Here is a 17,403-nt window from a genome sequence, read left to right on the forward strand (position 1 = left end):
GCATATGTATTTATTAACCTCTCGACAGCTACCAAATGGGCGATTGTCATCTAAGGAGGTGCATAACTGTGATGGAAGATCCTAAATTGCTGACAAAAATGTATGTCTTTCTAATACTTCTTAATGGTAATCCTGAAAGTCCAAATAATAAACTAGAATATACTAGTAACGATATTGGAAAAAGTCAAACAAAAAGGATCTGATTTCTATATCAACAACTCTTGGATCTTGAATTACAACAGTGCATTTGGACACACAACAGTTCCTGTGAAGGAGTTTTTAGTTCTCAGAAAAATTCAAAAAGAGATAAATATCATCTTCCCTTTTCATTCCTTGACAATCCCTTCTTATTATCGAAAATAAAAAAAATTGCCAAATGAATACGTTTTGATGACATGGAAGACATTAATGATAATATAATAGTTGCTTAAAAACTGATCTAAATAAACTGTTCATAAATTGTTATGAAGATTGGACTGAGCGCATTGATGCATTGTTGCTCAAGAGAAGTTGTGAGATGTAACAAAGTGTTACATCTATAAATGGTCACTGCAACTCTATATCTAGACATTCAATGCAGCCAGGCTGCTGATTGACAGATACTATGGAAATAGGTCCTTTGTCTTCTCTCGGCGAGACATTTTTTAACTGGTGATATTGCGGAATACTGAGTTCCATAAAACCTCAAAACTAGTTGGATCACTATAGCATACTGATGAAAAGTAATAAGTTCGAAACCGGTACATGTCAGGTGATTCTGTTGATGAATGATCCTAACTGTTTACTATATATTGTGAGTATAATTTAATACTAGTCGGGGCATTACTCCGCAGGGTTTTTATTTTCTACAATTTCATCAGTTAAAAAACTCAAAAGAAGTACTTTGAAATACTGACTACGTACCTATGTATTTTATAGTGTTCATTTGAAATCGTTGAAAATTGAGAAAGTAAACCGTAGTTTTTAATTTTGAATAATGTCCAGGATAATATAATAACTCTCGAAAACATTACGTTTTTACTGTTTTAGTGATGGCTCCCTTAACATATTAAAAAGTCAACAATGCAGTAGATGCATGCAGTGGTTGTTTAATATTCTTTTCTGAAAATTGTAAAACTCAAATTCAAAACGTCTTGCTCCAGCTCGACTTGTAACCATAGAGTAATTATTATCTGACCAGTTATATCAGCACTTGTTGAACGCGAATACGACTGCAAACATGGTAAAAATTCTACTGTCTGTTTGATTTAGGGATATGGAGGAAGAGCATTTACCCTCATATTATATCAATATGTCACTGTCCTTTAATTTGTCGTGTCTCGTTCATCCTGTCCGATGAAAAATGTAAGGCCGCGTAGATAAAATCCAGTTCTGAGTCATTATAAATTATTTTCCAGGACTTTTGTACTGTTATCGCTACGTTAGTCCATTTCCATATTGTTGTAGTGCGTCGAAGCTGAAAAAGACTGATAAAGTCTAGAGATTCATGCATGTTTCCGTTATCTTTCATGCGTGTGGCAACCGAACACAAGTAAAGCCATTGCTTCGATTCTTTTTAATAAACATAACATGAAAGTATTTTTAAGAAAGTATTTTTTAATATATTTACATATTTTTAATAATTACTAATTTAATGTTACAACATGTCTCTTCTACAGAAGCTTACAGAAAATATGGGTTGATTGCAATTTAAAAAATGATGCTAAAAATTTCTGCTTCTTCTGTCTATTTCTAAAGAGTGTCCCAAAATTCACACAAGAAATAATTTTGATAGAAAACACAGATTTTTAATTAAAAATTGTATTTTTCTTATTGATTCATAAAGTACACAGCATAGGGTTATGTATGGAATAGCATATCGGGTAAAAATGGCCTACAGCTTTGCTGTAGCTGAAAAAAAAAATATCATGTCGCGATAGCGAGCACCATTAACTGTTATTGCCATATTTTCCAAGAAGAATGGTCCGATGATGCTTCCAGCCTAAAGTCCGCACCAAACAATGACACGTTGTGGATGCATTTGTTTCTCAACAATCACGACATTTGCGAAAATTTTGGCTATTAACGAAGCCATCGCTGAAGACGATTTTGTTCATCAGCAAAATCAGCATCCGCTTATTGTTGTTCCATAATGAATTCAACGAACTCTCTTCGCTCTGCATGGTCTGTAGGCTGCAGTTCTTGAGTCAATTGAAATTTGTAACCATGAAGACGCAAACTTTTTGTAAAAATATGATCTGCTTTTCGAAATGTCCAATTCTTGACCACAGTGCCGAATTGATGTTCCTGATTTCTCAGCAACACTCTCACGAACTGTTTCGAGGTTTTATGTTGAACGACCTGTTGAAGAACGGCCAGAGTGTTTACGATCAATAATTTATCCAGTCTCCCTGATTTTTTCAGTCAAAGTTAATTAAGTTGAATCACTATTCCGACCATATTTTGTACAAAAATTACGAACTGTAGCTACCAAACCTTCATTATTTTCAAAATATTGCTCAACAATGAAAACGTGTTGTTCTTTCGTACAGTGCTCCATTTTTAATATCCTTGAACAGCTGCCACGCTATCTTTTATCTTCATTGGCAACACTTTTCCGCAGAAATATATAAAGAATTTCAACTGATTGATGACTATTTGGGCAGGTTTTAAAAAACCTTTATTCCTTTGTTAACGAAAAAATTGTAGCTTTAACTCGTACAATGTAGATATTTACTGACAAAAAGAAAATTTTATTTTACACAAGTTATAGAATGTTGCCCTTGTAAAAAAAAGTTTGAAGTTTGCATAATGCAAGTTTATATAAACTATCGGCACCGTTTTGGAGATGTACCTCTTCAAATTTTCTGAAAAAAATAATTTTTTTATGATTATTTCAAGCAACTTCACAAGACCTGGTACGGTTATACCTACGTTTAGTACTTACAAAACTATGCTATTAATACTGCAATTCAATGGACAGTGCTGCAGATGTTTGGAGGTCACCCCCTTTCGTAAAGAGTTTCTACACCTATGACTTTTAAATATTTATTTATACTTGCTTAAAGAGAATTTTCTAATTTTCATAGATTTTGAAGCAAATTGCATAATAATAAATGAAAATTCTATTTGTTTTGCAACAGAGACTACCTTTTTAATTTATTCTTGCTAATAACAGTGTTAGATTTCGTTTGCATATATTTGATTTATTACGTTTCCATATTTAGCGATCTTGATTAGTTATCCAAGTCAATGTTTTAGTGGGATGAAGATCAACAAGTAAAAGAACATTATATTTTAAATCATTGCCAACGTTTCGGTGTTATTTTACACCATCCTCAGAGCTCCAAAATGCAAACAATGTTTTTTATAAAATTCGTTAACGTATTAAAATAATTTACAATTCTAAATTATTGTCCCTGTCACAATTACCCGAGCAAGAAAAATTCTAGAACGGTTTTAAAATTAATAACATTGGGTAGGTTACTCACTGAAATTTGAAGTGTCTTTTGTCCAACTTAACAGTTCTAAATATTAAGAAGATGATATATAGATACTCATATGTGTACTTATAACTCATGAAACAAATTCAATCCGATTTTCTTTCACAGTAAAAATTATTGTAAATAATGTCTTAGGTACTGTTTAGCAGAATGAAAGTTGAACAATATGTTAGTTCTAATGTGTACAGATATCATGCTTCTTGTTCCTCTTCCTTTTTCCCCTTTTATTTTTTATTTTTTACTATTCAATCTAACACATTTATGAAAAAAGTTTAAATAGACACATACTATTTATAATAATCAGTATGTTCATGTTGTTATGCGATTTAAAAGCTTGTCCCGTAATTTCCGTAACTTACCCCTTAAAATAAAAATTCCCATTAGGAACAACGACAAGCTTTTAAATCGCATAAGAACATACTGATTATAGACAGTACGTTCTATTTATCATACTTTTGCTGATGACACTTCTATAGAGCAGTCATATTCAATCCTTTTGTGGGTTTGGGGTTTACACAACATTATGGATTTTATGAATTCTTTGGTTTATTTTTTCCTTTTAGTGCATTTTAATAAAAGCTTGTTTTTAAAATATTTTTTTTATTTTTCGTTTATATTAAGTAAAATTTTAAATACATATTCCGAAACCACTGAATGTTTGTATGGGGCATGCTATATGTGTCAAAATGTAGCGTCTTTTAATTTTACAAAAATCTTAATAACTCTAAGCCGGCTCCAGATAATTACCAAAAACTCGTCAAACACAGGTGTGTCAAATATTTACAGATAATTTGGCGAAAATCTAAAGAGCCGCATAGATAAGATGTATAAATGTCAGATATGAGCATATGATAAATATCTCCTCAAATACTCAAACATTTTATGCACGATTTGTTTAGTTACTAATTATCCACACGTCAATATATGTATATACACGTATCATTTTTTTATGAACGTAGAGAAATAACAACTTGCAGTATATGAAGTCAGACCTACTGACGAGGTCGTTGCAGCAAGTACCGCGCACATTTTGTTCGCATGCATATAGTTTGGCGAATATTTGGCAAGAATGATCGATATGCAGCATCCACACGATACGGCATTTCTTTGCGGTTGACAATCGCTTGGCAAATGACTACTTTATCTGAAGTTGGTTTTATACCCGACATTGTTTAAAATAAGTAAATATTAAATATAAATAAACAGGTAATTTTTTTTTAATATAATAGCTAGAAGCTAGCCTAAAAACTCATTACGTAAAAAAATAAATGTCGTTGCCCTTTATCAAAGTATTGGACAGTTTTACGTCATCACCTGACTACTTTTTAGCTCACACGATAAAACAACCGAAGCAGATATAAACAAACACCCACATCCGGTGATTACAGGTAATCGACACACGTAAAATCCAGCTCCATTTTCCATAAAAATAATTGTTCCTAAACACAGGCGCTGCTCTATTATTAGCATCAACGGTGTCTTCGTTCTAAATATAAATTTCCAATGTCAAAACTTGATGGTTTGATACCCGGAACCACATATGACGGTAGCAAAATGAAACGCTAAAATTATTACGGCGATATTAGCCACATTAATAAATAAGATAACGCTTACAGCCGGGCCCTATTGTCGTATTTCAGCGATTAGAGTCTCAGTCGAGTCGGGGACTTTGCGGGATGTTGTATACGGGTTCGCGTTATTTATTATACTGACGTTTCCAATTAGGTATTTAAATTGGTATTAACCACTTGCACAAAGGTGTATGTGTGTGTGTGTGATGTCGTTTTCATTCCCTGAAACGAATTACCAGCACGGCATGTAAATTATATAAATTGCAAAATATAAATGTTTGCTGTGGCAGAATTCGTAATTATATATTATTGGGTAACAACATGTGTTCTTGTGCAACTCAATGAAAAAACACTGTATGTGTTATATTGTAAGATAATTACCTACTTCTCCTTAAATTTAGAAGAACTGATGATGAAGCAAACAAAACAATAAAACTGCATTTTGTTAAAAATTGTTAATAATTATGAATTCTAAAATGTTATAATATTTTTTATAACTCCTTTCTTTAATTTTTTAATTTTCATTGTAATAACTTTGACAGTTTAAATTGTCAAAGCCATTAAAACGAAGGGTCAAAAAAAAAAGTTCAGAAGACGAAAACAATGGATTTTCGAAAAGTTAACTGCCTTTTTAAAGTGATCGATATTAAGTGATGTGTTTTTGTATTTCCCATTTGTCTGCTTTTCTCAGTGTGAGATTTTTTGATTAAGCAAAACTATTTTCATAAAAAATAATCCTTGGCTGGCCCATTTGGCGCACGGTTTTATTTAACTATTTTTTTTTAAATTTTTTCACAGGTGGCAAAATATCCAAAATATAAAGAAAAAAACGAAAACTGTGCCACAAATCAATAACTCCAGACATTAACTGTTTTGAGGGTTGCTTTCGCTGTACAGCAAGAAATAAAACGCTCTCTCAACGGTAATAATAAAGTATTTTATTGAAAACTAACTTGTATAGAAAAAGACGTGTTGACGGGACGACTGTTTGCTGGAGAGTCCCCGTGTGTGGAGTCGGTTGTAGGTATATGGGTACGCATCTGGTCGCCGGCGCCAGTAGACCCTTCCTGGAAGGTTGGTGCGTCCGGTGGCGCTCTTGACATAATGCTTAAAATGTGTCACTTGCGAACATGTGTGCCCACAGGTTATTTTTTAATTTTTTTCTGTATCAACCAAAAAAATAAATTATGTTCTAAAATAAAATGCCTTAAGATTGTAAAATCTCAAAAACAGAACATTGAGACATATCATTTTTCTGATAAAATATAAATATGTATATGTTTTTTCTAAATAAGACTTTTTAAATCATTTCGACACTATCCATATTCCAATTAGTAACTCTCGTCGAATTAGCACAATTAAATTTATACAAAATTGTTATAAGTATATTAAAAAAAATTGTTTCATATACATGGTATTCCACCTAACACCTTTTTATAATTCCTCAAATACAGGGTCCTGAGGACCTGAAAAAAAAAATTACAGTATTAAATGAAGCACATGTAGATATAGAACAGTTTTAAATTGAACTATTGTCAGATTCCTTTAATTACAGCTTAACTTTCATTTAATAATAATGACATAACAAGTGTGCAGTTATAATAGATTCGAATACATATACCTGAAATAACGACTTATCTAAAAAAAAACGACTAAAATATCACATACATTGTACTAAATTTTCTTTATTTAGCCCAATTAATTTTTAGCAGTTTACAAACTTTGACAACTTTATCGTTTCTCAATAACAAAATTACAACTTTTAACCTTCAAAAAACTAATGATGCGGCTGTTTATATATTTTTCACACATCTAGATCTCGTATACTTTTGTATAAGATGTTTCACTGATTTTTCTTCAAAGAACCATAAAACTTTTACAGGAAACTTTTTATCCTAGAGTTCTAGATAAAAAAATGTAAGAAAGTAACTGTTTTCGGTGAAAAAACACTGCAATTTTAGAAACGCTATAAACAACTCACTATTTTTTTGAAAATTATATCAAATCATATATTTTAGGAAAAAAATATCTGTATAGAGAAAACTTACGGAATCTTGCTGAACGAAAATACATCTATCTAATTATTATTAGTTTTAATAATGTTCGCAGATTACTACACATTATTACCTACTAGTTAAGTTGTAATAAAATAAAAATTGTACATATCTCATATTATTTAATTCAGTTTGCTGCTCTTATAAAGAAAAAGAAATTGAACTACTAAAAAAATAATAGTAATAAGAAAACATGGCACTGCGCTAAAAGGATCAGTTGAGGGACTGTTTTTACAGAGTTTGTCTAACTAGAAATATCTCGCACTGAAAAAGAAAGAACGTTTATCATTTCACTAAAAACCCCATTGGTTTACATTCTGAAAACATCAGTTTTCGTTATATTATCAAAACCTTTAATTAGAATGAATGAAAATCTAATGTGGCAGTTTTTTATTTTGTTTATCTGCATCCCATAGAAATATATCATATGAAATCTATTTTATTTATTTTTCTATTTAATTCAAAATTATATTTTTAAAATGTCAGATTAGGAAAAAGTACCTAATTATCTACAAGTTTCTAAATACCTTTAAATTTATTTAAATATGCTTGTTCGTATTAAACTTCAAAAACCACACTTCATTTAATGTCGCAATAAAATGCAGTACGGAATGTTAATCGATCGAATATACAAGATTTAACAAAAATACTTAACCAAACTTTAATGGCAAATTATATCACAAATTTAGTAAAGTATATGATGAAATGCTTTATTTCAGGATTTACAGGATGTATTCTATTTTTTTTAAGGCCAGAAAACGGATGACGCGATTTCATTCAAATTATGTGCTGTTTTAGTTTCTGATTAGATAGGAACTAAGTGTTGAAGGTGGACTTCATTTTTTTAGAAATTTTTTTTCTTTCACTTCAGTTTGAACTCACTATTATTATAGAACATTACAAGCTTTACAATCTTTGAATACAAAATTATTTTATATATGTAATTTCTTTTATCTGTTCTTTGCAACTTAAAATAATCTACGTTTCTGAAAAACGAAACGTTTGCGGATACATTGGTCTTCTTTTATTAATTTGCGACATAGATCCGCCATTAAAGTTTGGCAAAAACAATTCAATTACACCCGCAATAAGGATTGACTTTAAGCTATAGGAAATCTTTGAAAATATTAATTGTTTATTTTCAAAAATTGGTTACCTAATTAAATTTTCCCAATTAAAATATTTCTTTATTTTATAAAATGTACAATTTACTTTGAAACAAGTCAATTAGAGTAAAGTTCCCTTGTTCTCGTACTAACAATTTTAATGATTTATGCGTTACTTTTTGAGAGATGTTGTTTATATGATATATGTACCCAATCAATTTGTTTTTCATCGTTCCCCTTTACAACTTCAAACAAATTATGTCAATCTTCTTTGTTTCTGTTTTTATTCCCAACGTTGATAACATGTCTTGTTTACGCAATAGCCAAAGATACACTGCTAGTGTTATTGAAACAAGAAGGTATTAGAAAATTTAATACTACATAGAAGTTCTTAAAGGTTAGAAATTTTAAATCTAATAAATATTAAAACATAGTAAAATATATTAATAACAATATAAAATATATCTACCTTGTTACAATAAAAAAAATACTTAATCATAATCGTTTCTTCCAATTATTATGAATTTTAAAAATTTGAATAGATTTCATTTGTATATGTTAACTAAAAACGAACTGGTTCTTTCGTTTTTACTTGTTAGTTTCATAAAATAGAAAAATCTATCCTTTATAAAAGTATATAACTAATTCTATGAGGAAATAAATTAAGTGGTAATTAAATGGAACAGTGAAGTGTTAACAAGTGATGCAAATAATTGTGAAGTTGCAATACAAACTTATGAACCTTTTCTATGATTGCTATGAAGAGGAAGAGGCAGTTGGTGAGGTGTCGATCGGTCTACCACAAAAATCGTCTGAAGCCCAGGTTAGTTCTTCAATGCTTCTTTAACAATTTTATCTTATTAATTACGCAACTTTTAAGAATATTTAAACTATTGCTATGAGACCAATCGTACCAAGTATTAATTCTATTTTTCTTGAAAAACAATCGTGATAGCCATACATATCATAATAATTTATCTGTGTAGATTTAACTGTGCACATTTATCTAATTCTAACATAATGAAATCGTGAGGATTTATATGCACAAATCAAACTCTGCAGATTTATATTATAACGATCAAATCAACTGCAGAAATTTATCTCACCTATGTTATGAATGGGAATAGGTTCGCACAAATACTTGTAGGAGTATACAATAATTTTTAACTGCACAGTTAATTATTACTCAATCTATTTCTCAACACATATCAAAGAGTGTAGATTTAACTGGCGTATAGATGGGAAATTGTTTGGTTTGTACATATATTTGTTTGTAGATGGAATAAATCGCAGTGATTTATCTGCACAAATCGATTTGAGAGGTGGACATAAACAGTTTTTTGCAACCAAAATGCATATAACAAATAAAAAATTACAAATGTTTTGAAATATAAATTATTTAAATCCAAAGTTATTAAATTAAGAATAAATACATACTATCAAAAATGATATTTCGAGATTATTTAATAATAGATTTATTATCTGCAGTCGCTGATGATTTAATTTTTATTTCTTTGAAACCCATTAAAATAAATTCCACATGATTAACACATATGTATATCTTCCAACCATCTAATATTTTTATGCTCGTCAATTACTCTTTTAATCGAAAGATATAGACGTCAGCATCGAAATTTCGCTTAGAGTTGGTATTATTTATAGCTTTCATGTATTTGTTTTTAATATAGCTATTTTTAGATCGTTTCGATTCGACACAAAACATTATTTTTTGTTGTATACACATAGTTCTGACCTACTACATCCCAGCATTCACTCTTATCTCTATTTCAGAATAAGCTATTTTCTCTTTTTCCCAATACCGTTTTTTATTATAATTTGTTAGTTTTGTGTACCTATTTTTCTGAAATATAACCATCTATTTCATACAGGTACCTTTAAAAAGAAAGATTTTCATAAATGTCCATATATATTTAAGCAGATATCAGGACCAACAAATTGCAATGATATCATTGACAGAGCAATTCAGTACGTCAAACTTTATCTCAAAGATTACTTTTCTTTGTTGAATCATTTCCGTTAAATTTAGATATATCAATACTTCCTATTACGTTGTTTGTCGTAAATATCAATGCTTCCTATTACGTGTTCTGTCGAAACGTTCTCTGTATTTTAATAAATCTCTATAAAGAAACACTATATTTTAAGTTGCATATTTAAAAAATTACCTTGGTTCAATGTCCTTCCAATTCTTGTATTCTTGTTTGAATGTCAGTTTATTTTCTTTATGGTAATGTATTTTCGTTCTCATTTATATTCTACCTTTAAGTTGCAGCACTGTCTTTCGGGAAATGCTAGGAGAATTTTTAGCAACATTTTCTTTTACCTCTCATTTGATCTCAAAATAATAAAAAAATAAACTTGCATCATCAAAGTGCGTAAAAACGTGTATTATCCATTTTCTCACACACGATGTAGATTATCGATAACAAGCAAAGCTATTCCTCCATGACATAGTTCCAGTCAATGCTCTAAATCGAGATTTGCACCGAGTTTCCTTTGTATCCTATCAGCCATTTCACAGTTATTTAAAAAATTCTTTTTTGTAAAACTGTCATTAAAAATTACATTTTTAGTTCATTGATAAGTGAACTAAAAATTACTTTTATAATGCAACGTGTCAATAACGCCTTTAACACTAGTGTAAAAAACTTTTAACACTAGTTTAAAAATAAAATGCTGAACAGGTATATTATAAATATAGTAGGTAATATGCATTCTTCTGAAGATAATAGAAAGCTGTATTGATAAATTTAGAAGGAATATATTATTTAGAAACATCAATACATATTTATTCCTATTAACAGTTACAGATTATTTATTTAGAAACGTTAATATTACTACCCGGACAGTTACAAAGTTAAATGTCATAGTTTTAGGAAAAAATCCAAATCTGTTTGTTATGCTAATTACCTAGATATATTTATCTTCATATACTTTTGTTATCTAAATTTGTTTGCACAATAAACATGACTTTTACATTATGACACGGTGCTATCCTCTTTTACTGGTTTAGTATTTAGGAAACAAAATATGTTGCGGAAGAAACTTTTGTCGCACTTAGGTAAAGTGCCTAAATATACATTAAAAATCTCTACAGAAAAATATAAACTGATAATTAATTAATTACGTACTGTACTAAACAGTTTCAGTTATACGTATAACAATACAGAGAATGATTATGTTTGATTTAGATTTATAAAGAGATTAATGAAATAATAATTAATTTTAAATCTCTGCGTTACATTTTCGATACAATACGTTTATGTAATCCGATTACCGTTTTAGATTTAAGCCAATTTGAATATCCATTTCACATATGCCTCCTGTATAATAAATCATTTGTGACAATATTTAAAATTCGAAACCTAATTTCAATTTGACACTTAGTTCTTTTAGTCCCTATCTGCTGAATTATTAAAATCATACAGCCAGTTTTGGAAAAAAGTTGTTAGAAAATAAAAAAAGGTTTTCTATGAACTCTGATTTAATTGTGGTGTTGACTTTTTTTAACCACATACCCAAAAACTATACATTGTCGAAACTAGCAAAATAATTGTGTTTAACTTTGTAAAAAGATCATGGATATATTTTTATACGTAAAGAAATGTCAGTATATGTGATTTTTATATAAAGTGTAGATACTTTAATCCAAATCTGAATTTGATGAATTTTTGTCGACGATACATCATTCTCCTCACATAATTATCATTTGCTAAAGTTGGTTAAAACCCAATATCATTAGCATCCCAGAATATTTTGTTTACAGGAAAGGGGAGAACTGGAGGTGGACCTCTACCATACAAATCTACCTTACAAATGAAATATCTTCGCTTTTTTCAGTTTCCTTCTTCTCCCTGGAAGTATCTAACATTGATTTTCTCTGCTTAAAACTTTCTAGAAACACTTTCACTATGAATATTTTATGTATTTATCGCCCACCCAACACTTGTGTTGACGACGACCTGGTAATGCTTGATAAACTCCAGGAGTTCTCTTCTTATAATAATTTAATTATTCCCTGACATCAATTGGCCAATAATGCACGTTCCGGACACCATAACTTCGATAAAATCTGTTTATGAATTTCTTACTTCACTCAAATTTAACTCAACTAATAACGGAACCCACCAGATTTCGACTTGACAACGATCCTTCCACCCTTGACCTCGTTTTAACTAACGAGATAACATTGGCGAAACATTGAATTCACTACAGATATAGTTCTAAAATGTGTTGATGCCCTTACCTTGCCTCTGTCTGTGATTATGTCCCAGTCTTTTTCAAGCGGTTTTGTACCATCCATGCGGAAACAGGCTTCAGTTACACCAATCTTCAAGAAAGGAGACAAATTGGACCCCAGTAACTACCGCCCAATCAGTCTTTCACCCACAATTTGCAAAATCATGGAATCTATCATTGTGGAGGGTATAACATATTTCTTACTACAAGAAAACTTTATTCCTGCACAGCAACATGGATTTATTAAAAACCGCTTCACATTAACAAATATAATCCTCTGTGTAAACGACTGATCTCTGGCTCTAGACAATAGTGATCCTATAGATGTAATATACCTTGACTTTTCAAATAAGGTGCCAAGGAGAAGACTTTTACACAAATTGGATCATGTTGGCGTTCGTGGTACCTTACATCATTGGATCAACAGTTTTTTAACAAATAAATACTTTAGAGTGAGAGTAGGCGAATCTTTCTCCGCCGATAGACCGGTCCTCAGCGACATACCTCAGGGTTCAGTTTTAGGGCCCCTATTGTTTATTATCTATGCCAGTGATATTCAATATCACGTCACGAATAAGGTATCATTCTACGCAGATGATATTTAACTGTACGCCAATCCTGATAGTGACCATGTGCCCCTCCAACGAGACTTAGTGTCCATTACCAACTAATGCGATGAATGGCTACTTCCATTAAATGCAGGCAAGTGTATTGTTCTCCATATCGGCCTTAGAAATCCAAATTGCGTGTATTCCTTACATGGACAAGTGCTAACAACAGTGACTTCTCACAATGACCTAGGTGTCATAATAAACTCCAGTTTGTCATGGTGAGATCATGTAAACTTTGTGTGTAAGCGTACTAAACTCTATTTACTGCGTAAGTCGTTAATTAATTTATCATTTGACGTGTCGTGTAAGCTATACTGCAGTTACGTGAAGCCAATTCTTGAGTACGCTGGTTCTGTGTGGTGCCCTGATCTCATCCGAGACCAGCAATCCTTAGAAAGTGTTCAATGATCTGCGACCGGGCTTTCTTTTGGACGAGTTTGACCTTCCTATGTGGAACGACTTTCCATGATACATTTCAGATACCTCCAGCAGCGTCGCCTTCGAAGCGATTTAATTATGACTTTTAAAATTCTTAAATTTAATTTCGGCGACTTGTCTTCAATCTACTCGTTGAATTCTGATGGTCGCCTCCGTGGTCATGAATTAAAGTTAAAAAAAGAAAATTTTAAATCCAGGGCAAGGCAATACTTCCTGTCCAACAGAATTGTTTAATAATTGGTGCACCACTGGATGCTCACCTTCTGTAATAGATATTAGTTTTAAGTTAATTCTTTAATACGTTATGTTTATTATACCTATTGTGCTATATATATTTTGTTAATTTTGTGTATAATAGGACATAAGTCCTCTGCGCTAACCTATTTTGTATTAATAATAATAATACATTTTTATTAAATTAAATATAGAAATATCATATGTTTGAAATTAAGCACTTTTGGATCTACGTTTATGGGAACATTTATTCCTGAAGTACTATCTGCCATATATGACACCATACCATACCATACCATACCATACCATACCATACCATACCATACTATATGACACATGTTGAAGACTTTGTAATCACATGCTAAAAAATAGTACATATAAAATTTTTTCGTTATTTTAAGAAAATTGAAAGTAATTTTAATAATAGTTTTTGTTTTTCTATAACGTGACTGTAGTTGTTTAAGAAATACTAATAATAGAGTTTAAGTTAATAATACCATTTCTAATCTAGTATCGAATGTGAAAAGAATTTGAAATGGACATCGTTAAAGTACATATAGATACCGTCCAGCTTCAAATTGTTTCAGATGTAACCATTAGATCGTATTTTAAACCATGAAGCTAAATGGCAAACTGTTATTTGTTTCACACTGTGCTACTTTTAGTATAACCACAGACAAAATAGCTATCGCCACAGACCGCTACTGGAATAGGCCAAAAGTTTTAAATTTACGAATTGCCTGGTGTACTCTACACCACCAGCATAATTTTAGGAAGCATCAAATGCAGCGGCCCGCATTCTTACGTGTATCCCAGCAACATATAAACAACGGTTTGGCAATGTTGTCACGTGTACTTACGGATTTATTTTGTACACATTTTTATCAATGCTGTTTTTTGCGATACTGTATTTACTTAAATGTAGATATTGATAAAGATATTTTAAAGAATGAACGAATAGGTACCTATGTAGTCAACATCGAGCGATCGGATATTCTGTAGCGGTTATTTAATCATGATTTGGTTAATTAGCTACCATTTTAATTTTTTGGTATTGAAATACTGCAGAAAATATATTTCCAAATAAACAAAATTCGTAATAATATTTTAAAAAGCTTGTTAATATACATTTTTTAATATTTGATGAGAAATTTATTTAATATACAAGGTGGATTATTAGTACGTCGCGGAATGTAGGTACAAGATTTTTGTTTGTATTTTGACATCCACTTAATAATTAATAATACTAATTTATTAATTAATAATTAATTAATGATAATAATTATAGATAGAAAAAAAAACTAAATACAAATACGACTTTTCCTTTATTTCTTTTGACATCAAAATTTGCTGGCATAAAATATACATTTAAAGTAAAAAATAATTAAAAAAATTAAAACTCATCCTTATTGAAATAACAAACAACGATTTTTATAACTATCCTTTACAACAACATATATAAGGAGAATATCTAAAAACGACATAACATTAAAATACCTATAATTTTTAAAAATTTTCAAAATGCAAGTAATTGTGATGATACAGTTGAAGATATGCTTTAAAATACTATTTATAGCTTTAAAAACAAATTCAGAATTATCAAACATTTCGTCCTGTATTTTTTCTTTCAATACTTGTAAATTTTGAGGTCCTTAATAATATATTTTGTTGAAAATTTTATTAAAAACCGCTTCNCGAAAAAATAATTAAGAAAATCTCCCCTACACCCCTGGTTCTGATTGTCCGTTCTGCGTTGAATGGAAAAGGTCCGAAGTCCGTATGTCGAAAAACAAAAAAGTTAGTCAAAAATTGCAAAGGCAGTAGCGAACGCATTATCTTATCTCTGTAAGGGATCATTGATTGATGATTTGTTGCTTTTTTTAAATAAATTCCGTATTCAACTAATCCTTAAGGTTCCAGCCATTTTACATTGTTTTAATTTTTTTTAACACCTTGTGTCACAAATATGCGCACTACCAACGGCATCCATGATATGCAACACTTGTGTCAGTAATTATTTTACCTAACTAAAGAAATCAACAATAAGGGAGCAGTACCCATCTAAGGATAAACAACCTGTATAATGCAATTTTTTTAAACATTGGTGTTTCTATTGTACCAAACTGGAAGTCGACGCATAAATTTAAAACATTAATTTCAAGTTTTTGAATTCTCCCATTCCAAGGTGATATAAAATAAATAATTAATTAGGTAAATTCATAGTTTTAATTCTAACTTGATTTATTTTATTTAGCATTTATCACAAATATGATTTCCAAACAAAAGATAAGTTCCATATCTCTTTAATTACATAATTGAATGCATCAATTTTATTTGGCCGTTATCATTTGGCAACAAAGCCACCGCTAGAACTGCCGCCTATTACCAAGTAGAAGAGTTACCATTTTATAGCTGGATGCCGGCTAAGAAGACCCTGTATCCATTTTAGGCTGTCAATTTCCATCATTTAACACGCACTCTGTGGCGATAAGCTATATTGTCTGTGGTATAACTGAACGATTCATGATAAACAAACTTTATATTAAAACTGAATTAAAATAAAATATTGAAAATAAATACGGAAAAAAGTTGACAAGTACATCCAGTATTTTCCTCCTCTAACACAAAATCATTCGCGTTACTACGAAAGGGTGATTTGTTTCACATTAGGCGAAATAATTTTTTTAGTTAATGATATTGTGGGAAACAACTACTATGCGAACAACAGCTCTTATCCAACATAGAATTACACCAGTGATATATAGTAGTACCTTCAGATCAGTAGGTCGTTCTTTAACAGTAATGCATTGGGCCAATGGACATTGAGTAGCAGTAACATTTAAGATATGACATAGGTATAGTTTGTAGGTAATATCTCTATTTCAGACTTGTGAGATCTAAATGGTTTCACTGATGTGACTTGTATGTCTTTTGAGATTTTCCGTATGAGACACAGTACTATATTTTCAATTGTTTTTGAGTAATTCATTTTAATAAAAATTCGTTACTATTGTTTTTTTTTTCTATTTGTTTTGACGAGATAAATTGGTTGTGAAAATTTGTTGTAACGTCGCTCCTAAACAACAAAACCACTTAATCATCCTACTTCTTGTTACAATAAAACATTAAAACATTTTTTTAAATTCTGGAATACCACCTTTTCTTGGGGACCGCCTAGCCGGGTGTATTGGCAGGCGGATTTCGATCTGCCGGGTCAAGCATATCACGGATGTGGGCTGGCATTTGGATGGGTAACCAGGCAGTCTCGGGATGTGGCTGTGGCAGCCTACCAGAGACCTGGGTCGCCCAACATTTGACGCACGCGTGTGGTCCCCGATAAATGGTAATGATAGCAGAGCAAGTAATCTCTGTAACTCAAGACCATGCTATCACACATAAAACTGTACGAGACTTTGCCACAAAACCATCCGTGTAGTAAATAAGATGGTTTGAAGAAAGTACTCGAGTTATGAAGGAGGGTGTACAAAGGGCCTAATAAGGCCTAAGTGCCGTGGTGGAAGACAATTCCACCACACCTCCGACATACACACACACACACACACACACACACACACACCACCTTCTCTTTAATTAAAATAGATGTACTTTTTAGAGTAAAAGATACGCCTACATGTGGATGTATTTAC

At 31.0% G+C, this 17,403-nt stretch overlaps 1 protein-coding gene across 7 annotated transcripts in view; it reads left to right on the forward strand.

Moving 5' to 3' along the window:
* Window positions 1-17,403, forward strand: part of LOC108913671 (eye-specific diacylglycerol kinase) — a 674,863-nt gene that overhangs the window by 457,073 nt on the left and 200,387 nt on the right. For 4 of the 7 annotated variants that reach the window (XM_018719273.1, XM_018719287.1, XM_018719295.1 and 1 more), the window contains exon 2: window positions 8,813-9,036. The exons of the other annotated variants lie outside the window; for them this stretch is intronic. In XM_018719273.1, the coding sequence (XP_018574789.1) occupies window positions 8,963-9,036 (74 nt within the window). In that variant the 5' untranslated portion in view covers window positions 8,813-8,962. The remainder of the gene's footprint in view (window positions 1-8,812; window positions 9,037-17,403) is intronic. 7 annotated transcript variants of the gene reach the window in all.

Source organism: Anoplophora glabripennis, unplaced genomic scaffold (genome assembly GCF_000390285.2).
Source record: "Anoplophora glabripennis isolate ALB-LARVAE unplaced genomic scaffold, Agla_2.0 scaffold34, whole genome shotgun sequence".
NCBI lineage: Eukaryota > Metazoa > Arthropoda > Insecta > Coleoptera > Cerambycidae > Anoplophora > Anoplophora glabripennis.